Here is a 26,664-nt window from a genome sequence, read left to right as displayed (position 1 = left end):
TTTTCCTTAATAGCAGTGTTTTTCAGGTTGGCTGGGAATTCTGGGAGTTGAAATTCACCGTTTTAAAGTTGCCAAGTTTGAAAAACACTGCTTTATAGTAAAAAAAAACCCGTAGAATATCTTGCTTTATTTTCTCCATTGGATGAGCTGTACAGGAGGTTGCAAGCTATGGATGATGGGATTCATTGTATCCATCCAGCCTCTGCTGAGGCCACTAGCTCTACAGGAGGTTGCAAGCTGTGGATGATGGGATTCATTGTTCCCACCCAGCCTCTGCTGTAGGCCACTGGCTGTACAGGAGGTTGCAAGCTGTGGATGATGGGCTTCATTGTTCCCGCCCAGCCTCTGCTGTAGGTCACTGGCTGAACAGGAGGTTGCAAGCTGTGGATGATGGGCTTCATTGTTCAGCAGCTCCAGCTCACATCAGGTTGGGATGACATATAAGAGTAGAATTTATAGAATTTTATTGTACAACCCCCATTTCATCCAGAGGGGCGGGGGCATGCAGGCTGGGGATGATGGGAGCTGTAGTCAAGTCTCTTTCTTCCATATGAGCTGTATGGGCACCATGATCCTACTGTTGACAGGGAATGGAAATGGATGAAAACTGGGGAGGAACATTTCCTTTATTTGTTTAGGAAGGAGAAAAATAAAATATTTCTTCCCAAAAGGATTAGGGTAGACTCTTTCTGGGCATGCGTAGTTCCCTCCTTCCGCCCTTCCCTTCTCGGCAGCCCTCTGACGGACGGCTCAACTCCGAAGCTTATTGGCTGCCTTTGTTGTTGTTTATGGCAGTTTTTCGGCCTAGGCCCGCCTTCTTTTCGAAAAGCGACTTCCGCTCTTGCGCAGTGAGCGACCCCGGGGGGCCTTATTCTCTTCAGCTATACGCTAAATAACAGGAGGGACAAGAGACTTTCGAGGCAGGGGAGCGCTTCTGCGCTTGCGCAATAAAACTTCCCTCAGACGCGACGGCCGGGAAGCGCCCTGTTTGCGTCTGCGCAGCAGCCTTGTCACCGCTGAGGCGAGAAAAGGCGGCTTTTACCGCGGCGGCAGGAATCGGAAGATCCGACGGGGCTCCGTTGCCTCCGAGCGGCGCCCACTCGGGACGGGGAGGCCCGAACCGAGCCAGGCCGCCAGGGGGGTGGGGGCGTGGCCGCGCGTGCGTAGCAGAGCCCCCCGCGCATGCGCCCTAGCGCCGGGCCTTCTGTGAGGCGTTTCCAGGCCGGGCCGGGCCCGGGCGGCGCCCTGGTGGTGAGAAGCGTCGCGGGAGGAGGCGGAGGCGTCGTCGAACCGGGCGGCACCATGAGCGTCGGAGGCTCGGATCGCAACGAGGATTTCCACCAGCAGCTGCGGCTGCAGGAGCTCTACGAGCGGAAGGAGGGCGAGGCCGGCGACGAGCCTTTCACCTACACCGACCCCGCCGACGGCACCCAGTACGAGTGGGACCGCGACAAGAAGGCCTGGTTCCCCAAGGTGGGCCCGACTACAAGACCCATCCTGCACAGCGCGAAGGCGGGGGGGACGACGGACGCGAGGGCCAGGGAAGCCAAAGCCGCCTCCCCCCCCCCATCCCGGATTTGAGGGGGGGGCTCCCTGTAGGCGGAGGCTGATGGGCGTTGTAGTCCTAAAGCTGGGCTGGTGGGGGGGGGGTTGACGTGGGGGGGAGGAGGAGGAGGGTCTTCTGGTTTTCAGGCTGCAGAAGTCTTCCTTGAGTGGTAGAGGGGAGCCTTTCCTTTCTGGTAAAGCCAAAGAATTCCATTCAAGGCGGAGATCGTTTTCTTTCTTCGCATCATCGTCCCTGCCTCGCCTGTCTACAGATGGACTGCACGGTGGTTGCTCTGGAGAGCGAGAGGGGTGACATATACATTCTAAAACACATCTACATGTCCCTTTCTTTCTTTCTTTCTTTCTTTCTTTCTTTCTTTCTTTCTTTCTTTCTTTCTTTCTTTCTTTCTTTCTTTCTTTCCCATCTATCGTACCTATATTTCTATCATCTATCCACCCAACCATATCTCTATCTATCTATCTATCTATCTATCATCTATCCACCCATCCATTTCTGATCATCTGTCTATCAATCATCTACAGTCTATCCATCCATCCATCCATCTATCTATCATCTATCCACCCATCTATATCTATCATCTGTCTATCAATCATCTACAGTCTATCTATCCATCCATCCATCCATCCATCCATCTATCTACCTATCTATCATCTATCATCTGTCTATCAATCATCTACAGTCTATCTATCCATCCATCCATCTATCTATCTTTCTATCATCTATTCACCCATCCATATCTATCTATCTTTCTATCCACCCATCCATATCTATCGTCTGTCTATCAATCATCTACAGTCTATCCATCCATCTATCTATCATCTATCCACCCATCTATATCTATCATCTGTCTATCAATCATCTACAGTCTATCTATCCATCCATCCATCCATCTATCTATCTATCTATCATCTATCCACCCATCTATATCTATCATCTGTCTATCAATCATCTACAGTCTATCTATCCATCCATCTATCTATCTATCTATCTATCTATCTATCATCTATCCACCCATCTATATCTATCATCTGTCTATCAATCATCTACAGTCTATCTATCCATCCATCCATCTATCTATCTTTCTATCATCTATTCACCCATCCATATCTATCTATCTTTCTATCCACCCATCCATATCTATCGTCTGTCTATCAATCATCTACAGTCTATCCATCCATCCATCCATCTATCTATCATCTATCCACCCATCTATATCTATCATCTGTCTATCAATCATCTACAGTCTATCTATCCATCCATCCATCCATCTATCTATCTATCTATCATCTATCCACCCATCTATATCTATCATCTGTCTATCAATCATCTACAGTCTATCTATCCATCCATCCATCTATCTATCTATCTATCTATCTATCTATCTATCATCTATCCACCCATCCATATCTATCATCTATCAATCATCTTATCTATCAATCATCTACAGTATGTCTGTCTGTCTATCTATCTATCCACCCATCCATATCTATCAACTATCAATCATCTACAGTATTATTTATCATCTATCCATCCATCCATCCTGTTTCCCCAAAATAAGACATCCCTTGGTAATAAGCCCAATCGGGCTTTTGAGTGCATAGCAATAAGGCCAAGCACTTATTTCAGGGTTCAAAAAATATAAGACAGGGTCTTATTTTCAGGGAAACACGGTATCTATAATCTCTCTCCTATATATCTCATCTATCTACACACACACCCACACACACACCAAATAAAAGTGCAGAAATGGACAGGTTGACATTAAAGATAAAAGATAAAGAAGATAGAGAAATATTTTTTAACATGGGATTTGTTCTATCAATGGTTGGATAATAGAGGTAGAAATTACAAACTGGAAAACATTATTATGTATAAGCAAATTGATCCAGATAATACACTGTTTACTAAGCGTTTATGTATGTTAAAAAAAATGTATAAATAAAATATATAAACACACACACTCATAAAATAAAGTTGCCATCTCCAACTAAAGTTTCAAACTTCAGGCTGAGTAAGCAGTGGACTTTGCTAATAATAGTCCTCATTTCCTGGGGCAAAATGCCATTTTTTGAGACGAGCATTGACCCTGTCCAGCTCTTGGCCAGCCTCGATTTTCTTACTTCCTCCTTTGGCTTGCTGTCCTTCTGACCCTCCTTATCTCTCCGGCAGGATCCCTTTACTAGGTTTTCAACCTGCCTTATTAAAAATAGATAAGTAAAGGCGATGAATACATCAAATGCTTTTAACTTTAAGGCTTTTAACTCTCAAATGGGAGTACAACAATTCAGTGGGTTGGTGTTTTTTTTCCTCTCAACCTTGGCAACTTTTCAGATGTGTGGATTCCAACTTCTTCTCACTCTTCCAGAAATTATTTACCTTGTTTTCTAAATTGGCATCTAGACCCAGGGTTATTAACCTATGAGCTGTATCTAATGTGGACTTGTATCTATGTTGTGCAATTCTGCTGCTGAATCAGGTGAAGAGCAGTTGCTCCTGAAAATTATCCTGACTTTCTTGACTAAATTCTGAAGAATATTTGTAAGAATGGGGACAGGTGACAGCATTTTTAGATGTCCAAAGAGAGGCAATTTTGCAGGCAGTGTGTAAAGGGAGAGTAAACATTCTGCAACTCCTTGATGACTTGATCTCAAAGATAATGCTGGTGCTCTGAGTAGCTTTCTGTAGTAAACCTAGAGTAGCATCCTTTTACCCCCTCTCTGCAGGCCTGCCAGTCATCCCTCTAAGCTGCCTATCAGTTGTAGTGCCATTATGAACAGTTAAAAATAGAACATGATCTGCATTATTTTGTTTCAGGAGGCCACCGCGGGCCCTCGATTCTTGCAGTATAGTAGCTCACACTTAAACCTTAATTTGGTCTCTAATTGGTTTCCTGAACAATGTCTTCTTTTAGGTCACTGAAGATTTCTTGGCAACGTACCATGCTAACTACGGCTTTCCCACCGAAGGCTCCGATACCTCAGCCTCCGCTGCAAAGACTGACTCTAAAGCCGCACCGGGTTCCAAGGCTCAGCCGCCGGCAGAAGCCAAACCATCGCAGCCGCTGCCCTCAGACCTTAAACAGAAAGGAGAGAAAAGAAAAGCCGAAGCAGGCAAGCGGCGCCATTGTGCATGACTTAGAAGTAGTTTGCTGTTCAAGAAGAGATGTCTGTCTTCCTGCGGAGTTGTGCTTATGTGGGCGGTCATGCAGGACTCGGAAAGCCTAATGTTAAAAGGATCAAATTACAGCCAACTTGTAGGAAGTTGTCAATGTTGTTAAAGCTTGGATAGGTGTGAAGATAGGAAGGTGCCATTTATCCCAGGTCAGGCTGTTTATATCCCAGGATTGTCGTCTTTTCTCCCCCAGTCTGATGTGAACTTCAATCTGAAGAGCTGTTCTCTTTTCTTTAGAGGTGCAATCCTAACTTATCCTCATCTCCCCTCTAGGATGGTTTCATGTTGAAGAACAGAAAAACACAAATGTTTATGTGACAGGTGAGGAGCAGTCTTGAGTCTTTGCTGGGTGTGATGATGCTGCGGTTCTCCGTTGAAATGGATTCAAGCCCTTAAATATCATTTCAAATATTTCACGGTACATGAAATCTTTGCCTCTGGCCTTAAGAACCACGTGGAGTAAAATTTAAATGGATAGGAAGAGCGATAAGTAAGACGTGTATTGAATAAATCCAGTCCTATATATCTGAATTATTTGTGAAGTGCCTCAAAACTCAAAAGTTGCTGCACAATGGCACGCAGGCTTTGTAGTCAGTTTGTCTCCATTTTAATGAAGGATGGATGTCTTGCTGTGCTTTAAATGTGAGGCCAGCACCTCTATAAACAAATTCCAATCACGTTCCTTTAACCACTTCCTAATTAGACAATCACTTTGTGGCAATCCAGCGTTGGATACATGGCTTCATAACTATGCAGTTGAGTTGGAAAACGCCCTCCTGCTGCATCTGGAAGGGCCCGTTGCAGCATTTGGGACCTTTGGCGTGCTTGATATGGACTCCAGTTTCGCAGCTGTATAATGCTTGTAAAATGCACGGCATTTCTGAAGCCCCCACCATCGTGGTGCTGTCCTGACTGGCCTGGCAGAGACTTCTGTCTCTGATAACACAAGGCACATCAAAAGAAGAGAGTTCCCTGTTTTAAAAAAACTGTTTAATAAAAATTATATATATATAAAATCAGAACTCCAGATTCCTCAGAACAATTTTATTGGAGATACCATATTGGCACAAACTGGTGAAAACCGACTCTGAAGGTTCCCACAGTTTTCACCTAATTAAAAGTGAAAGTCCCCTCCCTATCCCTTCCTCGCATCGTGGCAACCCTAAAGCCTCCAAAATGGCCCCAGTCAGGTTCGCTTCAGAGTTGACACCGCGATCTCATTCTGCTCTGTGTTAAAAGGTGTCGGATCTCAGGCTTAATGGCTGTGCTATAGACCAGGGATTCCCAATCCCTGGTCCATGGACTGGCACCGGGCCGCGGCATACCAAAAACCGGGCCGCACAAACAAGCCAAGCCCCCATCCATGGGATGCAGGAAGCACATGAAACCACGCCCCCTTTCCAAGTTCATGGAAAGACTTTGCGGAACTGGTCCCTGGTGCCCAAAAGGTTTTTTTGGGGGGAGGGAGGGGGGGCTGCTGCTGTAGACCTCTTCATCCCTATTGAATCCAAGGAGCAGATAAATCCGCTGTCACCAATAAAATAACCTTGCCGGTTTCACCTCAAACACATCCGCGGGTCCCAAAGCTTATATTTTGAACGGAGAGTACAAAATTTGCAGAACTGCTTTAAGGACTTTATATCCAGCTTGAGAGCTAGAAAACTTGAAGTGAACGATGATTGTTCCTTTAGTGGCATTGTGTATATTTATTCCCCCCCTCACAGTTTGGGATCTAACGCTGCCAAATTCCAAAAGCTATCAGACTGTGCTGAATGAGGGGGAATAAACAAAGACACCACGGGGGAGAAAATGTAGACTGTGGCAAAAACAAAAAAATAAAACCTTCTATGGTAATGTTAAAAATTCAGTTTGGATTTGTTGTGTAATTTGTATCTCTTCAAATTTTACCTTTCCAGGTTTACCGCCAGACATTACAAAAGATGAGTTTGTGGACGTCATGTCAAAATGTGGTATCGTTATGCGCGATCTTCAAACGGAGGAACCAAAAATCAAACTTTACAAAGACAAGGAAGGAAACCTTAAAGGCGATGGGCTCTGTTGTTACTTAAAGGTTAGTTGTTTATTCTCTTACAATATAGCTTTTGCGGTGATCTTGTGGTTGCTATTGTTATATTGCAAACATAGATCTCCAGCCCCTTTGACTCTCTTTTTATTTCAAGTTAATTTAATTTAAACTTCTGGGCATTCCTACAGGCATCAACAAGATTTATGAGGAGCGTGTTTTAATCTCTCGCAAATATTTTTTCTTTTGTCTGTTTAGGTGGAAAAAAGAAGTTGTAAACCAGGATTTTTTTCTCCTCTCTTCTCTTTTCCCAGAGAGAATCTGTTGAACTCGCGCTGAAATTGCTGGATGAGAAAGAAATCCGAGGCTACAAACTGCATGTGGAAGTTGCCCAGTTCCAGCTTAAGGGGGAATACGATGCCAGCAAGAAGAAAAAGAAATGCAAAGATTACAAAAAGAAGCTCTCCCAGCAACAAAAGTATGTGGCTGTTTGTTAAGATACCCCCAAAACTTTTATAAGTATATTTGCCCGTGGAAAATGTGGCTAGGTTTGCCTTTTCATGAAACCTGGGGCTTTAAAGGGTTGTATTTATTTTTAAAAATGCACGAAAGCTTAATCTTTAAAACAGCTCAAATCACCCAGGAGGGCAGCTCCTAATAAAATGTGGATTTATCTGTCAAGTTACCTTTCATGTCGGTGGCTTATAGATCAGGGGTCACCAACCTTTCGGACCTCAGGGAGGTCTGAGATGGTCAGCCAGTTCCAGGCCATAATGCAGTCCCACTGGAACGAGACCCTCTGGCTCTGCCACCAGTGGCGCTTCCCTCCAGCCTTCGGCCAAAGCCCCACACCAGGAGGCTGAAGCAGACCCCAAGTTGGAATTTCTTCAGTGGGGCAAGAAAAATTCTGCCAGCTTTGATTTCAGAAGCATTCAGTTAATTTCTTTTTTCAACAAATGCTTTTAGACACTGAAGAGATCCACCCCTCAACCTCTTAAATGTTGCTTCGTTTCATTAGACTGCTGGATTGGCGGCCGGAGAAGAAAGGGGAGAAAGTGAGATTGCGACACGAGAAGGTTATCGTCATCAGAAACATGTTCCATCCCAATGATTTTGAGGTGGGTTAAAAAACAAACAAAATCCAGAAGGGGGTCATAAACTGTAATCCCTCCTCCCTAAATCCTGGGAACGGGTCGCCTCTCAAAGATGACGACTGAAATTGGCCTCGTCACAAGCCGAGAAGCGTTTGTGGCATAATAGGGCCAGCTAAAGTTAGAAAGGATCGTTCCATTTTTAGGCTGTTTCTGGCTGAGGCTGTTGGGACTGTCATATCCAGCAATTTTAATTTGCTCCTCCTGTATGTATTTGAAGGCATAACGTTACCCTCCAGTGGGACATAACTCCAAACGTATTCAGCCATAGCATTTAGGCTTAGATACCTTCACAAAGCACTTTACAGCACTCTCTGGGTGGTTGCAATGTAAATGATTATTTGCATATTGCCCCCAACAATCCTCGTTTTATGACCTCGGAAGAATGGAAGGCCGAATCAACCTTGAGCCAATCGGGGATCGAACTCCAGGCGGTGGGCAGAGTTTGCCTGCAATGCTGCAGTTTAACCACTGTGCCACCAAAGCTCCTTTATCTGTTCATCTCTTTATATTTACCCAAGGGTTGGGAGTCATGGGGCCCGTAGTCCCAACATGCGTGGAATTTGCAAGGTTTCCTAGTCCTTGAGACAAGACCAGTCGGTATCGGTTAGGATCGGCTAAAGAGATTTATAGGATGACGTTTTCTGTTCAACCTGTGCTTTTGAGCGTTGATGAAAATGGAACCCAACAAGCTCTTGAAAAGCGCACAGCAAATAATCCAGGCAAGATTGTCTGGTCCCATTTGATTTGTCAGAGTGCCAGAATTGTCCTGTGAAATTATCCTCGCTTTCTGAAAGCATTGGGTGCGTTTTAAAAATATGCTTTAAAATGTCTTTCCAGGAGGACCCTTTAGTACTAAACGAGATCCGGGAAGATCTACGGACAGAATGTGAAAAATTCGGTCAAGTAAAGAAAGTCATTATATTTGATGTACGTATCACAAATACTCAGTCCTAATTTTGCGTTGTACTTTCGAAATGTTCTTCTACAAAAGCACTCCTAATAATTACCCCACCAGTCAGGCTCCACTTATAGAATCATCTTGTTTGTTTGATGAAGAACCAACTCATTTTATCAAAATTTCATTATTCAGTGTGTCACTGGAATACGGCTGAACTTTTAGAAAACGTTACGTCCGTATTGTGAGATTTGGGACAGCAGCTGCCACATTTTTAAAATTGAAATCAGAGGTTTTTAAAACATGCTGCATTTGACAGTTGAAAGGTTATAATCAGATGATAACATGGAAAGATTACTAGACTTCTGGAAAAAACAGGTATTCTTATCATTACAGAGAGGCGTTAGGAGAATAATCCGGAAAAGGTGATATCCAAAGCAACTTAAAATGATTTCAATGTCTTTTTCCCCCTAAAAATGGCAGTTTAGAACAGAGGTCATTTTATCATATTTTGTAAATCCCTAGGGGTGGCTCAGTGGCTTAGCCACATCTCAGCAGCTAAGATGCTGAGCTTGTCGATCGAAAGTTTGGCAGTTCAGCAGTTCGAATCCCTAGCGCCGCGTAACGGGGTGAGCTCCCATGACTTGTCCCAGCTTCTGCCAACCTAACAGTTCGAAAGCAGGTAAAAATGCAAGTAGAAAAATAGGGACCACCTTTGGTGGGAAGGTAACAGCGTTCCGTGCGCCTTTGGCGTTGAGTCATGCCGGCCACATGACCACGGAGACGTCTTCCGACAGCGCTGGCTCTTCAGCTTTGAAATGGAGATGAGCGCTGCCCCCTAGAGTCGGGAACGACTAGCACATATGTGCGAGGGGAACCTTTACCTTTAGGGGACTGTACTTGTGATTCAGAAGTAGGGCCTTCTCTTAAATACAGCTGATGCCTAAATCTAATTTGATGGCTTTCCCCTTCCTGTTTCTGTAGAGGCATCCAGATGGGGTAGCCTCTGTATCCTTCAAGGAATCCGAAGAGGCTGACGTTTGCATACAGGCGCTGAATGGACGATGGTTTGGTGGACGGCAGCTCTCTGTGGAAACGTGGGATGGTACAACTGATTATCAGGTATATTTGGCTTGACGAAGGTTATGGCTTTTCTGTTTTTTAAAAAAACAAGTATGAGTAATGAAGGGAGCCAGTTAAACACTGCAGGATCGAAACGGGGGGCCTGAGTTCTAATCCTGCCTTAGGGATGGAGCTAGCTGGGCAAATTAGGGTCAGTCCTTCCCTCTCAAAAGGGACGCGGTGGCTCATTGTCTAAGACGCTGAGCTTTCGATCGAAAGGTCGGCAGTTCAGCGGTTCGAATCCCAAGTGCCGCGTAACAGGGTGAGCTCCTGTGACTTGTCCCAGCTTTTGCCAACCTAGCAGTTCGAAAGCAGGTAAAAAATGCAAGTAGAAAAATAGGGACCACCTTTGGTGGGAAGGTAACAGCGTTCCGTGCAACTTTGGTGTTGAATCATGCCGGCCCCATGACCACGGAGACGTCTTCGGACAGCGCTGGCTCGTTTCAAAGCTGGAAACGGAGATGAGCACCACCCCCTAGAGTCGGGAACGACTAGCACATATGTGCGAGGGGAACCTTTACCTTTACCTTTACTCTCAGCCCTAGGAAGAAGGAGTTAATGGCCAACCAGTTCTGAAATCTTGCCAAGACGATTGCAAGGACGTTGGCCAAACAGCCTCTGGGAGTCTTGGCGGACTCGTAAACATGAATAACTTAGTTATTTAGGAGGGCTTCTCCATGCTTTGCACTTGGGTTCTGAAATCCCTTTTAAAAGGGATTTCTGATCCCTAGAACAAAACCGTTTAATGACATGCTGTGGAAGTCGGATTCTTGTGACCCAGTGGTTTCCCCAAATCACATTTTAAAATCGACACCTAAGCTCTTGATCACGAAACAGAAAATGCCTTGAAATGTCTTTGAACATGCCTTCCCTTCCCCTCTTTCTCCTCCTCCTCAAATATTGACAATTGTGTCTCACCCCAGATTGAAGAAACTTCCCGGGAAAGAGAAGAGAGACTAAAAGGATGGCAAGAATTTTTAGGGGATCCCAACCAAGAACTGCCTAAAAAGCCACCGGATGCCAATTCTTCCGAAAGCGGCCCTCAAGCGGTCAAGAGAGACCCCCCGTCTCAAGATAACGGGGCCGCCGAAGCCGCCGAGGGAGCAGGAGATTGCCACAAAGGAGCGGGTGAAGATGTCGTGGCGTCCACAGACAGCAGCATGGCGGGCAGCGATGACGATGAAGAAGCAGAGACTTAATGCTCCTCACTCGCCGCTGGTCCAAGAGCATGATTGCGGGCTCCCCTCGAGGCCTCCCTTCCCCTCCCCCGATGCAAAGTTTCAAGCTCCACTCCAATCAATGAATATAAATAAATATAAATATATATATGTATATGCGCGCACGTTTCCTTGTTAGGATATCACCAACGTGCTTTTGAGGTATTGCATTTAAAAGCAGTATTTAGTTTGTGTGCGTGTGTGTGTGTGCGTGTGTGTGTGTATATATATATATATATATTCATATATATTCATGTCTGGCTGTGACTGAAGCTGCGTATGTGTCATAAGTTGCCAAGAATCCTGCTGAACTGACCAGCTGTCTTAAATTCCACTTTTGCTTGTCAGCGTTCGGAGCCCATCCAACGTGTGAAGTAGGTGTAGAAATTCCCCAGTTTTCCCCCAAACGACACCATAGACACCCCAGGTTTGAACGCTTTTTGGTGTTTTTTGCTCCAATGCCAGCCTCCTCCCAGCCTACTCATACTCTTCCCCGTACAATACGGATTCTTGCCTGCCGTGCTTTCACCAGCATGGGCTTGGAATAGCTGGTTTTTCTGATAATTGATTTAAAAAAAAAGCAGATCATTGAAGATGTATTCGCACTCCCCACATCCGGGGGAGGTTCGAAAGATCACGCTCCGAAGATGCTCTTCTCGCGTGCGTAAAAAGTTCCTTGTGATTCACGTCCTTTGTTCGTTTATAGAAGTTCTGACGCTGAGGGAAGCTAGGTAATAAACGGAGGGGAAAAGTCTGTAAATGAGCTGACTTCTGATCATCTTTCTACAAATTTTCGTTTGGATTATTAACTCGTCGGAAACACGCGGGGAGCATATGTGCGTTGGGAAGGGTGCGATTCCTGCCTTGTTCCCGGTGTTTTAACTGTTCAATTATAGTTGCGTTTCGAGCATTTGTCGAGACCGAGGATACGAAGCCTGTATTTTTTTATACTGGATTGATTATAGGAGACAACTACGAATAAAATCGTTTTGAGATTCATTCCCGAAATCGTTTCTCAGATTTTTTTTAAACCGCTCAAAAATAGTCTTCCCCCCCCTTTTTTTTTTAATCGCTGCCAAGATTTTGCCCAAATTTACTTTATGTGTTCTTCTGACTAACATGTTCAAAGAAGGAAGTGATTGTTTAGGCCATTTCAGGTACACTTTAATGGGGGTACCTGTGCTTTTTGTCGTGGCAATCATAGCACCTGTGTTCTCCGTTTGCATGCGAGAAATTAGGAAATTAGATGCTTCACACCGAGTTTGCTGTTTTAGCTGAACGACGGAAAAAATTTAAATTGGGATCTCCGTCTCGGGTTCAGTCATTGCCCGAGACGGATGAATATGCAAATGATTTTCTGTTGGCTCCAAAGGTAGCAACCCTAAAAGTGGAATTTTTCAAACTTTTATCTCTTTTTGTTGGGGAGAAAGGAGGCGGTCGGAGCCTAAATTCAACTTGACATTTCCTGAGGACATTGTTGATTGTTGAGCATCTCCTTGGACCCTTTAGGAATCTGCACCAATGGGGGAAAAAAAAAGCTCTTTTACTGAATAATCTTTTGTAGAATAAAGCTAAGTGCTTAATGGACCAGTTTTGTACCTTGAATTTGTGATCATCTCTTGAAAATGTGTGTGTTGCCTTTGAACAGTTTGTCTTGAAGGTACTCGCCGCTAACACCTGACACAAAACACACGAGAATTTGAGTACACTGAAAATGAGTGGTTAGAAATAAACTTCTTCAAAGATTGCCATCTGTCCAAACGAAATATGTGGCAATGTTTTAATGCACAAGCCTGTCCTGGATTTTCTCTTCCTGCTGTATGTTGCGATGTATGATGACAACGAATGAGGTCAGTGAAACTTACGCAAGACTTCACATAGGAACTATAGTGCGATAGTTCCAAATTAAAATATTTCTGGAATTTAAATGATTGTTCCATTACAAAAATCTCTGTGGCCTTATTTGTGGAGGAAAATAAATCTCAGACCAGACCTAAGTAGTATTCACAGGCCTTGAGGATGCAAGGATCAAAACTTAAAATAGTTGTCGTTTCCAAAGTTTATATTCCTTTCTTAGGAAAATCTGGTTGTTGCTGTTCTGGAGAATATAACTGCTTCCTTCCACCTCTACGTCTCCTATCCATTTTGACCTGAATTTCTCTGGTATTCCACCATGGTTCCTGTTTGCAAATCTGTAATCATCTTCAAATGGCGTAATTCCAGATTTTGAGATTAGTACAATTCATAATAAAGTGATAAAATATTTAGGCATTATGTTTCAGAGACGGAATAACACTTGCGATCGTTGTAAAGGTTCATTTCTACCCTTGTTTTTATACAGATCTATACTATCTCCACAAAATATTAGTGGATTTAATCTCGTAGAAAAACAGGCAATTTTTACGCAAAACCAGACTTTCTGTTACCGTATTTTAGTGTGTTGTCACACACTTAAAATATTGCGTTACAGATAAAGCTACTTGGGAAGATTGGACTCAGACTCAGTCTTCTCATTTTGTTGGCGTTGTTCAGTCCTGCTGTTGCAAATTACAGTTTCCTTACAACCTAAGGATTTACTCAGGGATAAGTAAATTAATTTGAATTTCTTACAGTTAAAAATGGAGATGAGCAGCCCTTCTTATTTAAATGACTACTTCCGTTACCTAGGGCCAAGTCTAAACGAAATCCAGTTTGAACTGATTTGTTCTACAAATTACACATAAAATTCTTCATCCTATGAGGCACGTCATTAAGCAAGACCTCCTTCCTAGGTTGGTATAGAATTATATGACGTCATCGTGCAATCCATCCTCAATGTTTATATTTTTGCAATCATTATCAACCTCTTTCCCAATCTGGTGCTATATTCTGGTAACCGTCTTAAGACTTTATTCATCCATCAGGTATTTCTCAACCTTGGCAACTTGTGGATGTCGATTCCCAGAATTTTCCAGCCACTCAGGTTGCCACCAATTACAGTAAAAGCTAAAAATCACCTCTTGGTTTCTTGAGCTGAAATATTTGACTCTTCGGACAGTTGCCAGTAGTTAAGGCTCAGTTCAAGCTATACATACAGACCTGCAAATTGATGCCTGGAACAATATATGCCTTTGAATATTCAGGTCATCCTTGACTTTTGACCACAATTGAGCCCATAATTTTGTTGCTAAGTGAGACATTTTGTTAAGCCAGTCTTGAACCATTTTACGACCTTGCCACCGTTGTTAAGTGACTTTAGTAACTTTGAGCATTCACTAAATGAATTGTAAGTTGAGAACTACCTGCCTATATTCAACAATTTAATCACATGAGCCCTGGAATTAGAGGCTAGCAGCAAAAATAACTTTCCAGTCTAAATGAGGAACAACAAGGAAGTTAAACAGAAGAATGTTAAAAAGCAAAGCGTCGACTCACTACACCGTAGTTACAGAATAACTACACCGATCCACCTAAAAGAGGAAAGCTGGCTTTTTAAAAATTCGAATCCTGTCCATCTTGTAGTACCGGGAACAGATCTTCACTCTGGGGATCCAATTCTTAGCTTGGGCACAAACCCCGGGTGCCAGCTCTCTTTTACAAGCACCCTGAACAGACCTTTTTATTGTCTTCTTTCCTGAAACCTCTAAACCTGGTTGACTTGTCAGAGTGCATTTCACACATTCCTGTTCCCGAGCCTGAAGGATACGCCTAGTTCCCTCACTGCTAAAGGAACAGAAAACTGCTGGTACGGTCTGGTGCTGTTCTCCTTGTTGTTGAGTTGCTACAGGGCTCACACCCGGAGCAGAGAATCACGGAGAATCACAGCATGAAGTGAACTCAGGTGGGGTCTGTCTACTAGACCAAAGGTATGAAAATCGTCTTTGAGCTCCTCTTACTTGGGGTAAAGTTTAATCCAAGCAAGGAGATGTCTATAAGTAAAGTTAGGGGAGATGTAACGTGTTTAGTGGAGAGTTACAATTTCTGGAATTGATTGACGGAGATGCACTAATTTAGCAAGGTTCTCTGTATTATGGTTTCCGACGAATGGTATTGTTGATATTTTAAAAATGGGTGTATTCCTGACTAGTTATGAACCACTACTTGTGTAGCTCTTCGGCATCTACTTTAATCTGATCATGTGGAATCTTGGTTCATAATCAAGTATTTTCAAACGGGTTGAAGTCCACCTATCTTTGCTCGCTACTTGGAAGGAATATTAACACCATAGAGGGAGACAGTAGAGGGAGGTGGACATCTGGAATAGGATATCTGCTTGGTCTTTATGGACAACAGATACTGGGCTCTTACCCTCAATCTTGAAGGGACTGACTTTATACTTAAAGCTTCTGGTATTTAAAAAAAGCAAGAAAATTAAATTCTGCGGCCCCTTTCTGTGGAAGAACTATTTTCATTCTCAAATACCGGTTGGGAAATCAAAAAGATAATTACTTGGAGGAAACTTATCTTCTCAAAATCACGTGTCTCCAGAGTCAGGCTACATTTCCGACCAGATAGGGAGTCTATGGGAATGGACAGTGTTGTCCTTTTTGAAGAACTGGATTGCACATCTGCAGGTTCTCTTGGGTTCAGACCAGCAACCAAGAAGACACATGATAATAATAAAATTCTATAATTTCTTACTTGGTATTGAATTATTTATTTATTTATTTTATTTTATTGGGTTTATATACCGCCCTACTCCTGAAGGACTCAGGGCGGTGAACAGCCAAAAAGATAAAACACATAAACTATAACATTTAAAAGACAATATAAAAACCCATTAGATAATTTGGCCCAAAACAAATTAAAACACCCCTAATATTTTAAAACAAATTTACAATTTACAATTTAAAAGGGAAGTTAGGTCAGGCCAGCCTGCTAAAATAAAAAGGTTTTGAGAGCACGGCGGAAGGTGCGTAAATCTGGGATCGTCCGTATCTCCGGGGGGAGCTCATTCCAGATGGCAGGTGCCCCCACAGAGAAGGCTCTGGAATTGGAGGAGGAGCAAGTAAAGGAAACAATGATAGCCTGGGCAAAGAATTTCGGATATTCAATTTACCTAGAGAAATGGCAACAATTATGAGAAAGGAATTACAGATTAACAGTGTCCACTGCATATAAGGAAAATCAATATAAAATGTTTTATAGATGGCACATACCACCTGAGAAACTGGCAAAAATGTTTAAAGATAAATCAGCCAAATGTTGGAAATGTCACCAGTTACCAGGTTCATATTATCATATGTGGTGGAAATGTCCAGAAGCTAAAAACTATTGGAATAAAATTAAGATACGGCTGGAAGAAATGATACAGCAACGTACTGATTTTAAACCAGAGCTGTTCCTATTGGGTATCCTCCTTGAAAAAATAAGTAAAGAAAAAAGTTATTTGATTATACATGTAAGAACAGCTGCAAGGATTGTTTATGCACAAAATTGGAAAGCAGAGAAAATACCTTTGGAAGGAGAAGTAATTTAAAAAAATTTAGACTGTGCAGAAATGAATAGATTGATGATTAAAGAAAGAGAAGAGTTAGAATACTTTAAGATATGGAATCAATTTTACTATTGGTTAGAAAAGAAAAATTAATAGTTATGTATAAAAAGTGCTATGATTAGAATATTGTGTTAGTGATGAACTGTTGTAATGGACTGGGTGAGAATGAAGACAGAAGAAACAACAAAAAGAAGAATTTTTGAAGACAACACCGAGATGTCACATGGAAGGAATGATTGATGCATTAAATGTTTGTTTGTCCAAAAAAAAAAAAAAAGGCACATTAAATATTTTTGGTGAAGGGTGAGTTACCGAGTCTGTGAGGTGCCACTTAAAAAGTATTTAGGCTTCCCATGCAGGTCCTACCCATTGGCTGTGTTTACACAACATGCTAAACCATAAACCATGCTTTACACATTGACCAAACCACCAGTAATCACAGTGATTCAATATATTGGCCATTATATTCACATGCTTGGTTTGGTTGTGTCTGCATGTTTTAGAACTTCTGATGGTTCCTGAGAACATTAAGGAACATTCTCCCAGAAAGGAATGTGGCTTCAGGAATGGCAGCCCCATATCTCCAACTCTTGAAGTGTCCTAATTAATCATAGAATTGTAGAACTGTGAAATTGGAAGGATCTTCTAAAAGCATTGTATAGGACAGTGTTTTCAACCTTTGTAGCTTGAAGATGGGTGGACTTCAACTCCCAGAATGGGAGCTGGCTGGGGGATTCTGGGAGTTGAAGTCCACCCATCTTCAAGCTTCCAAGATTGAGAAATACTGGTATAGGACAACCAGTTTAATGAGAGGTGGCCATCCAACCTCTTTTTAAAGCCTTCAGAGGCGGACAACCCATAGCCTCAGTTATCCCACTCTGCATTCCCTTGTTACATATATTTTACCGTGAGGAAATTTTTTCCTTCTAGGTAAGTGAAATTGTGGTAGCCGCAAATATACCAGCTACTTTCTGGTCCTTCTTCTTGTTGCAAATGGAAAATAGCGCCATCTTCTCTCTGAGACCTTTTAGCTACCTGAACACTGCTCTCATGTCTTCTCTCTTTCTTCTTTTCTCCAGGTAGAACATCCCAAGTCTAAACTCTGAGTAAGCAGTGATCTTGGGGAGGTGAGGGGGTGGGGGAAGCAGGAGACAATCGGTTGCATGGACTCCACATCACCATCAACTCCATGTACACCTTTCTTGTGTCACGTTAATTTTCAGGTTATTTCCAAGTATGGAAGAGACAAAGAATAATCCCGCAAAGCTGAGTAGAACGAAACAGCCAGTGAAAACAGAATGGGGAGCCCATTACATGGTATTGACCTACTTCCAAGGAGACACTAATAGCATGGTGGATGAACATTTCTCCAGAGCTTTGAGCGTCACCAAAAACCCACAGGACCTGAGTAGAGACAACGGTGTCAAAGATGGCCTGATTAACAACGGTGAGCTTGTCACCCATGCCTTGTTCTCCTTATTTCGTAGATAGCAACTCATTCGACAAAGACTCCTTATTGACAATAGATTTCCTCATCGTATTATTGTATTGATGTTTAACAAAACTGGTCGGCCGCTTGAGGGACAGGGATTTAATCTGAGCGGTGACTAAGAGGGTTTTAAAATTCTTCTAGGTCTCACAATCTTTAATACACTATGTGCCTGGGAAACGGAGGTCAAGAAATTTGAAAAAACATTCCTCAAACTAGCCCGGGTTATTTTGCTATCTGTGGTAAAGATGAAGTTGGCACTCATTCCTTATACAGAAGACTCTTTCTTCAACACTACCCTTGTTGTAGGTTTCTCTACCAACCCTGAAAGCCATAGAAACATAGAAAACTGAGGGAGAAAAAGACCTTGTTGTTGTGGCCGGCCAGCGGATCAGGCAGCAGATTTGGACAGTGAGGAGGTTGGGGAGGAACATGGGCCAGTCCTGGAGTCGGGGGAATTCCTTGACCTTGGGCCAGTCCCTCTCTCTCAACCCAACCCACCTCACAAGATTGTTGTTGTGGGGAAATTAAGAGTAGGAAGATATATTTGGATATGTTTGCCCCTTTGAGTTATTTGTAAAAGTAATAAAGGTGGGATATCAATAAAAAAATAAAAATGTACCTATTGTTGGAAAAATGTGGTACACCTCACCTTGGAACTTAAATGCATTTTTTTTTTCAACAGAAAACCACCAACCTTCCCATGGGTGGGGTCTTCCATCCCATTGGACCAAACCCTATGATGCATCTTCCCCTTTGAACCTGTGCGCTTCGGATGAAAACTCAATTGTTCCCGCCATGGATGTCTACCAGCCTTCCATTCTCCAGGGAGCTTCTCCAGCGACGGCTGAGCTTTGGCCTTCGTCTTCCGGGGGTGATCCACGTTTGACCCCAGTTTCGAGGTACCCAACCTCTGATCTGCATATGGCACAAGACGGCATGTCGGATGAGAAGTACGATTCTCTGCTGGGCCTCCTGGAGCAGGAGAGATGTTCTCGGCCCGTCCAAGAGCTGTTTGATTCCCGGTCAGCTTGTCTTACTGGTTCGGCTGGGTTGCAAAATATGAGCCAGAGGTAAGTCCGTCCAGGTTGATGTAATCCTTTAATCAGTGATGAAATCTGAACTGGTTTACTACTGGTTCACTGGCTGTGCATGCGTGCCAAGCATGGGCTATGCGTGTGCATGCACAGTACACACCAAACACACGCTGCACATGTGCATACACAATACATGCCACAAAGTAGCTTCAGAAGTTAAGTAGAACAGCTAGGGGGGAAATTGGGTACCCGTTCATGTCAAATGTAAATAAAACAATTAGAATAATATAATACATTATAATGGTATATATATATATATATGATATATTAGAAATATATGTATAAAAGATATATTAAGATAAGAGAGAGAAAATGTATAAGTACCGCCGCGAAACTGTTGAAAAGAAGAAAGTGTTAATATCTCTTTTTGTTTTTGTTTTTTTAAAAAAACTGTTTAATAAAAATATTTTTTTTAAAAAAAAGAACAGCTAGGTGGGGAATCAGCTATGGCGCGCAAGCTTGGGAACCTTTTTAAAAACTTTTTAAAAGCATTTTTTTACTTTTATATTATAGATAATGATTTATCTAGCTAATTATGTCTGGTTTAAAAGGGTATATCTAGTTTGATGAAGAGAAGGACTAGGGGAGACATGATAGCAGTCTTCCAATATCTCAGGGGCTGCCCCAAAGAAGAGGGAGTCAAACTATTCTCCAAAGCACCTGAGGGCAGGACAAGAAGCGATGGGTGGAAACTAATCAAAGGAGAGAAGCAACTTAGAACTAAGGAGAAATTTCCTGATAGTGAGAACAATTAATCAGTGGAACAACTTGCCTCCAGAAGTTGGGAATGCTCCAACACTGGAAGTTTTTAAGAAGATGTTGGATACCCATTTGTCTGAAGTGGTGTAGGGTTTCCTGCCTAAGCAGGGGGTTGGACTAGAAGACCTCCAAGGTCCCTTCCAACTCTGTTACTCTATTCTATTCTATTCTATTCTATTCTATTCTATTCTATTCTATTCTATTCTAATTGATTGACAAAGCATTTGGACTCTTATTATTAGATGAAAGCCAGCTGGGTGACTGTGGACCAGTCCCTCTCTCTCAGCCCAGCCTGCCTGACAGGGTTGTTGTTGTCGTGGGGAAAATAGGAGGGGGAACGTGTGTTGGATATGTTTGCTGCCTTGAGTGATTTCTAAAAATACTAAAGGGATGCAAATAAATAAGTAAATAAATTAATAACCATTCCATTCCTGTTATACTTGAATATTATCCCCTAATTGTCAAATCTCTTGTGTTTTCTAGGTATCCCTGCTAATGGCCAGTTTGCACTTTTAAAACAAATGGACCCATTTGCTTATTATTTTAAGACTTTCTGAGAACTTCACAGAGCTGTCATTAAGAAAAGCAGTCAAACAGTGGTGAACCGCCATTTTCTCTCACCAGATTTTTTTCCCATGTGCTTTTCAATTTTTGGAATGGGTAGAAGGAGATGCTCTCACATCTGTCTTCACTTTTGCCCAGTTGTGGGTTTCACTTACCTTCACTACCAGTTCGGAACTGTGAGCGTGTGTGCACTTGCTTACGCAGAGCGTCCGTGATGACGTCTGGGCGGGTGAGTGGAACCTCCCACCACCGCTGCCGCTACCAATTCGCCCGAACCGGTAGAAGTCCACCATTGCTTTTGCCCAACAGCGTGCAGAAATCCAGTCTCATGGAAACCTCCCCGTCTCTAGCTTTCAAATCCAGCTGAAAATGGTCACCTCCGACTTCCTGGGGTCTCCTCATCTTGGAGGTCTCCAAGACCCTTCAGCCAGGACCTTCAGCCACTCCTTAGCCCTACAAATATTCCATCCAGGGTCGCCTGTTGCTTATTTCCAAATCGAATCTCAGTTTAGAAACAATATCAAAAAATAGTTTGCGCCGGGCTGGCAATTTTGCCACACGATGGCAGCAGATCTCAGAACGTGGCCACATGCTAGGCTGAAGATCTCACCCTCAACCAGGCCCTGGCGTGGAAAGGTCCATGCTCCAGATGCTAAACGAAGGGCCTTCTTTAGAACTGACCTAAAATTTTGCCATTGGGAAGCTGAACTCAATGAGTGAGAAACATCCTAATGACCGGAAGAGAAACTTATGGCTTTCTTCTGTCCATATCATTGTATTTGACACACACACACAGTTGTGTGGATTCTGCTCTCGGCAACCAAAACCCAACGTGTGTTCCTCATATCAAGAACATCTCCCTCTCTTCACAAGAGCAGTTGCCGTTAGAGGAGGAAGCCTACGATGCGTCCATTGAGGCCAATCTTGTCAATACTGGTCCACCACGGCCTCTCAAGAGAAGTTTTCCCGTTACTCACCAGGTGACGGCTTTGATGGCTGGGTGGGTTGGGTGGTGGAAACCTAGCCTTATTTGGATCGTTTTTCAGTCTGGAAACATGCCGTGTGAACCTGGAGAAGGAGTTACCAATTAAAGCTGATGCATTTCCTGAGGAGCACTTGTATACAAATTTAATAAAATGAAAATGAAATGAAAATGTGTGGCTTTTCTTCAGAAACGTACAAACGTGGGGGGGGGCTTCTAAGCATGATGCCCAACGCCAGAGCACCTGGATAGGGGTGTCCACCCACCTGTTAAGAAAAGCAGAATTGTGTCTCCACTGCTGTGGCCATCCTCTCGATCTGGGGCCAGAGTCAGACCCTGTGGATTCTCTGCTGATGGAAAGATCGCCCTCCTTAAGTAGGTTAGCAAGCACCAAACAACGCCAGCTTCTGATGACTACCCGGTGGAGGCAGTTTGAGATGTCTTGGTGTCAGTAAAGGGCCCTAAAATGAGAAGGCCCTGCTCAAATTGAGTTCCCCGAGATTAGAAAGCGTGGTGGGGGTCCTTGGTGCTCTCTGAGCTTGCATTTTTTATATTGCACTAAATCAGGGATCCTCAAACTACGGTCCCTGGTCTGGATACGTCCCGCCAAAGCAATTAATCCCACTCGCTGACGGGATGGGGTCCTTCAGGCACTTAGCTTGGCTGCCTGTTTAGTAGCTCCAGCCCAGTGATGGGATTCAAATAATTTAACAACCGGTTCTCTGCCCTAATGATTTCTTCCAACAACCAGTTTGCCAAACTGCTCAGAAAGTTAACAACCGGTTCTCCCGAAGTGGTGCGAACCGGCTGAATCCCACCTTTGCTCCAGCCCCTCCCTCCCTCCCTGGGAGTCCAGGTGCTTCAGTGCACAAAACTTCAGATGGGCTCTTCAAGAGACAGAGTTTGCAGCGTGGGGGGCTACAACACAAATATTCATTCTTGGCTGTATTTGAGATTCCTAGCTACAATGGATAGCAAAGCTAGGGTTGATCCCGGGCGCTTCTCTCTGCTAACAGGTGGCCAAACTAAGTGCCTGAAGGACCCCATCCGATCACTAATTCATGATAGTGGTCTGCGGGATTTAAAATTATGAATTTAGTGGTCCCTGAGGTCTGACTAGATAACCATTTGTCTGGAATGGTATAGGGCCGTGATGATGAACCTATGGCACGCGTGCCACAGGTGGTACACATAGCTATATCGGTGGGCATGTGAGCTCAGATTTCAGGCCTTCTGGGCCCACCAGAAGTAGGGAAACAGGGTGTCTCCTGCCTCTGGAGGACCTCGTGTGTGTGGGGGGAAGGCCTGTTTTTCTCTCTCCCCAGGCTCCAGAGCCTTTCTAGGAGTCTGGGGAGGGTGAAAATAGTCTTCCCCACCCCCCCAGAGGTTCTCTGGAGGCTGAAAACGGCCCATTTGCCAACTTCTGGTCCGACCTAGAAAGGCCCTGGAGCCTGGGGAGAGAGAAAAACGGGCTCACCGGGCCATCATGTGCCAGGAACTGTGTGTGTGTGTTTGTGTGTCACGTGGGGGCAGGGTGCATAGAATTATAGGTGTGGGCACACGTGTGCACCCCCTCCCCGCGCTCCGCCCTCCCCACGCTCTGGCACACAATGTCAAAAAAGTTAGCCATCACTGGTATAGAGTTCCCTGCCTGAGCAGGGAGTTGGACTAGAAGAATTCCTAGGTCCCTTCTAACTCTGTTATTCTGTTATTAATAAAATTAGGCCCCTCAGTTCAAAAAAGCAATACAGAACTAAATTATGGAGTCTCTGGACTGGCATTATTTTCCTCTACAAAAGTTATCTCAGCGATGGTAGGTCTAAATCTAAAACAAGGAAGGTTTCTTTTCAATAAACGATACAGCCTTGATGGAAAGATTTTTTGGCCACCCGGAAACAACAAAATTATATCATCAGCACTTCACCAGGTACCTTCTGAGTTTGTTGCAATGGAATTGTTGCAACGGAAGGATGAGATGTCAGAAATCTGTGTGTGTCAGAACATGGTCGACAGCTTTGATAAACGGACTAAAAAAAAAAAGTCATGGAAATAGAGACTGTGGCAGCCGTGTGTCTTGGAAAGCTTATTTGGAATGGAAAAGTTGATTTGGCACGATGGTAATGAAATGACATCCTAATGAAATAACCGCCTTTGGAAGTATCGATGGGTAGCAATGGGAGTTTTCCAAAACACGAGGCCAAAAATGTCTATGGAGATTTTTCCGTCATCTAAGGTCATCTAGTTGTCTCAAAGGTGCTTTTTCCAAAAGGCAACTGTTTTTTTTCTTGAGGAAGAAACTTCTTCTTACGAAAGAATTTTTTTCTTGAGAAAAGAAACATTTTCTTCTTCCTCAAGAAAAAAATAGCTCCGTTGAAATGAGGGCAAAAGAAACTCATTCCCAGATGCTCTCACGACAGGACGGTCCTCTAATTAATATAATTCTGCAGGAAGAAACTACTGTGTTTCCCCGAAAATAAGACACTGTCTTATTTTTTTTTTTGAACTCCGAAATAAGCGCTTGGCGTTATTTTGGGGGAGGTCTTATTATTTTGGGGTGCATGGAGCAAGATGGGGCTCCTCTTGCCATCTTACCTGATTTCCAGCTCTGCATTTAAATATTTTTGGGGAGGGCTTATATTCAGGGGGAGGCTTATTTTAGCACACGCACTCAAAAACCCAATTGGGCTTATTATCAGGGGATGTCTTATTTTCAGGGAAACAGGGTATAAAAAATAAAAATTGCAGAGAAAAAGGAGAAAATAGGAGGGGGAAATGAATGAATGAATCAATCAATCAATCAATCAATCAATCAATCCATGATTGATTGATTGATTCTGCCAATGATCAGAAAAGACAACAAAACAGTGTGAAACAAATAAATACAATAATATACTAACAAGTAATAGAACATATTACATGTTTTAAACATATTACATATTTTAAATTTTGGGCCAAAGTCATGTAATTCTTTTAAAAATTTTAAATTTTGTATTGGTATGTGTTTTAGTTCTGGCTGTGCACCGCCCTGAGTCCACTAGGAGAAGGACGGTATACAAATTGAATAAAATAAATAAATAAATAAACAAACATATAACCTTCACTCCTTTGTTATTGCATTAACACAGTTGTTACCCAGGTGATAAATCTAAAACATTAGTAGGCATGCTAAAAAAGTGTATATATCTCCTACAAGCTATTAGTTAAGATATATCAAACCGAAAGTAATATTTAAAACAAGTGTAAATATGTCCTTAACCAATTAAATCTTGCTTTCATCACAGCAACTAAAAGATTAAGGTGTATTGGGTATGTGCACCACCTTATTTATAATAATAACAGAGGCAGGAAATGCATAAATAAAATACAAACCCACCTTCCCTATTTAGGTCATCAGATCTTTAAAGTGTTAATGCAAGATTCAGGTTTTACCATCCTTCAGCCTTAAACCAACCAACAACTAAATACAATGTGAAAAAAATAGTCTGTATTATGAAAATGGTTCCCTTGCATGATATAATTATGAGATTTGTGCTTTGAACCAGGGGTGAGTGGCTGCCGGGAGTTCGCAGAGGTTCGGGAAAACCTCTAGCTAAGATTCTGTGCAGTTCGGAGAATCTCCAAATCCCACTCCTGGCTGGCCCTGCCCACCCACCCCTCCCCTCCCAGGAGTCCCCACGTGGCCCATTTTGGAGACAGGTAAGTGCAGAGCGCACACCGAGGCTCGGGGAGGGTGAAAACTGGGACTACTGGAAGTTCAGGAAGGCCAGAAACGGGGCCATTTCCGGCCTCCAGAGGGCCTCTGGAGCCTGGGGAGGCCATTTTTGCTCTCCCGGAGGCTCGAGGAAAGCCTCCGGAGGCTGGGGAGAGCAACACCCCCCCCCCTGTGGTGTCAAGCTTGAGATGCTATCTCAAGCCCACGCCCACCATGGCCACGCCCACCCTACAATCGGGCAGAGAACCCCTTACTAAAATTTTGGAAGCCCACCCCTGCTTTGAATGTTGTAGATTTTCCTGTGCGAAGGAATGTTATCTTTATATTTGCCAGTGTTTTGATAACATTTTGTTTGTTTTTTTAATAAAGTGTTCCCTGCCCCTTTCAGATACTAGAATTCGAAGTTCTTTGGTAGAAAGCGATCCTTTCACTTCTATGTCCACCTTGAGAGCTTTTCATGGTCATTCTTTTTTTGAGGATGAATATTGTCTGCAATTATTTCTGAGTCTGGTTTAAACCATAATCAAAACCACGACAGAATTATCAGAGGGGGAAGTTAATCGGATGCTTTAAAACTCCCAAATGGCCAATATGACTCCCAAGCGTTGATGGGCACGCTTCTGTTCTTGTTATTATTAACAGATATCAACAGATTAACAGAGTTGGAAGGGACCTTGTAGGTCATCTAGTCCAACCCCCACCCACCCAAGCAGGAGACCCTACACCATTTTTGACAATTGGCAGTCCAATCTCTTCTTGAAAGTCTCAAGTGATGAAGCTCCCATAATTTCCGAAGGCAACTTCTGTTCCATGGGTTGATTGTTCTCACTGTCAGACAATTTCTCCTTATTTCCAGGTTGAATCTCTCCTTGTTCAGTTTCCATCCATTATTCCTTGTCTGGCTTTTGGAGAATAGCTTAACCCCCCCTCCTCTCTGGGGCAGCCCCTCAAATATTGGAAGACTGCTATCTTGTCTCCCCTGGTCCTTCTCTTCACTAGACTAGCCATGGCCAGTTCCTGCAACCGTTCTTCATATGTTTTAGTCCCCAGTCCCTTAATCATCCTGGTTGCTCTTCTCTGCACTCTTTCTACAGTCTCCACATCTTTTTTTACAGTGTGGTGACCAAAACTGGATGCAGTACTCTAGGTTTGGTCTTACTAAGGCTTTACAGAGTGGTATTAGTACCTCCCTTGATTATATCCCTCTGTTAATGCAATTTAGGATTGCATTGGCTTTTTTGGCTGCCGCCGCACACTGTTAACTCATATTTAACTTGTTGTCCATGACATTATTTGTAGTCCTGTGACTTAAAAATAGAACATATTCAATTTTTTTTCCATATAATGAATGTTGACGGCATTGATGAACAATTTGAAGCTTCAGGTAAGGGTCACTGAGCTGAAGATTTTGAGGAGCCCTCTTCTAGAAAAAGATG

The 26,664-nt window shown here is 43.2% G+C and overlaps 2 protein-coding genes across 4 annotated transcripts; both read left to right on the top strand.

Annotated features, from left to right (window-relative positions):
• The first annotated feature begins 830 nt into the window (after positions 1-830).
• HTATSF1 (HIV-1 Tat specific factor 1) lies at positions 831-12,736 on the top strand. Its single transcript, XM_034441630.3, has 9 exons — positions 831-1,473; positions 4,479-4,677; positions 5,012-5,059; positions 6,655-6,809; positions 7,076-7,239; positions 7,780-7,879; positions 8,753-8,842; positions 9,795-9,932; positions 10,856-12,736. Exons 1-9 carry the CDS (start codon positions 1,183-1,185, stop codon positions 11,129-11,131), a joined length of 1,461 nt encoding a protein of 486 aa, XP_034297521.2. The 5' UTR covers positions 831-1,182; the 3' UTR covers positions 11,132-12,736.
• Positions 12,737-13,928: 1,192 nt separating this feature from the next.
• Positions 13,929-21,688, top strand: VGLL1 (vestigial like family member 1). Of its 3 annotated transcripts, none has more exons than XM_034441628.3 (5): positions 13,929-14,994; positions 17,705-17,731; positions 17,849-18,072; positions 18,800-19,187; positions 20,454-21,688. In XM_034441628.3, exons 3-5 carry the CDS (start codon positions 17,862-17,864, stop codon positions 20,464-20,466), a joined length of 612 nt encoding a protein of 203 aa, XP_034297519.2. In that variant the 5' UTR covers positions 13,929-14,994; positions 17,705-17,731; positions 17,849-17,861; the 3' UTR covers positions 20,467-21,688. The 3 variants fall into 3 exon arrangements, with proteins under 3 accessions (XP_034297519.2, XP_034297520.2, XP_060539857.2); XM_060683874.2 differs by having other exon boundaries at positions 14,858-14,994; positions 17,705-17,752; XM_034441629.3 differs by lacking the exon at positions 17,705-17,731 and having other exon boundaries at positions 14,804-14,994.
• The last annotated feature ends 4,976 nt before the right edge of the window (positions 21,689-26,664 follow it).

This window comes from Pantherophis guttatus, chromosome 12 (genome assembly GCF_059756535.1).
Source record: "Pantherophis guttatus breed Tessera chromosome 12, ASM5975653v1, whole genome shotgun sequence".
In the NCBI taxonomy this organism is placed as follows: Eukaryota; Metazoa; Chordata; class Lepidosauria; order Squamata; family Colubridae; genus Pantherophis; species Pantherophis guttatus.
The sequence above is the reverse complement of the archived record's forward strand: the minus strand, read 5'-3'. Positions and strand labels throughout refer to the sequence as shown.

Excerpts from the sequence above, each read along its gene's own strand:
- HTATSF1 (XM_034441630.3), top strand. The coding sequence starts at position 1,183 with ATGCGCCCTAGCGCCGGGCCTTCTGTGAGGCGTTTCCAGGCCGGGCCG. Across the intron at positions 4,678-5,011 it reads GAAAAGAAAAGCCGAAGCAG|GATGGTTTCATGTTGAAGAA; the intron begins GCAAGCGGCGCC and ends TCTCCCCTCTAG. Across the intron at positions 7,880-8,752 it reads TCCATCCCAATGATTTTGAG|GAGGACCCTTTAGTACTAAA; the intron begins GTGGGTTAAAAA and ends ATGTCTTTCCAG.
- VGLL1 (XM_034441628.3), top strand. The coding sequence starts at position 17,862 with ATGGAAGAGACAAAGAATAATCCCGCAAAGCTGAGTAGAACGAAACAG. Across the intron at positions 18,073-18,799 it reads AGATGGCCTGATTAACAACG|AAAACCACCAACCTTCCCAT; the intron begins GTGAGCTTGTCA and ends TTTTTTCAACAG.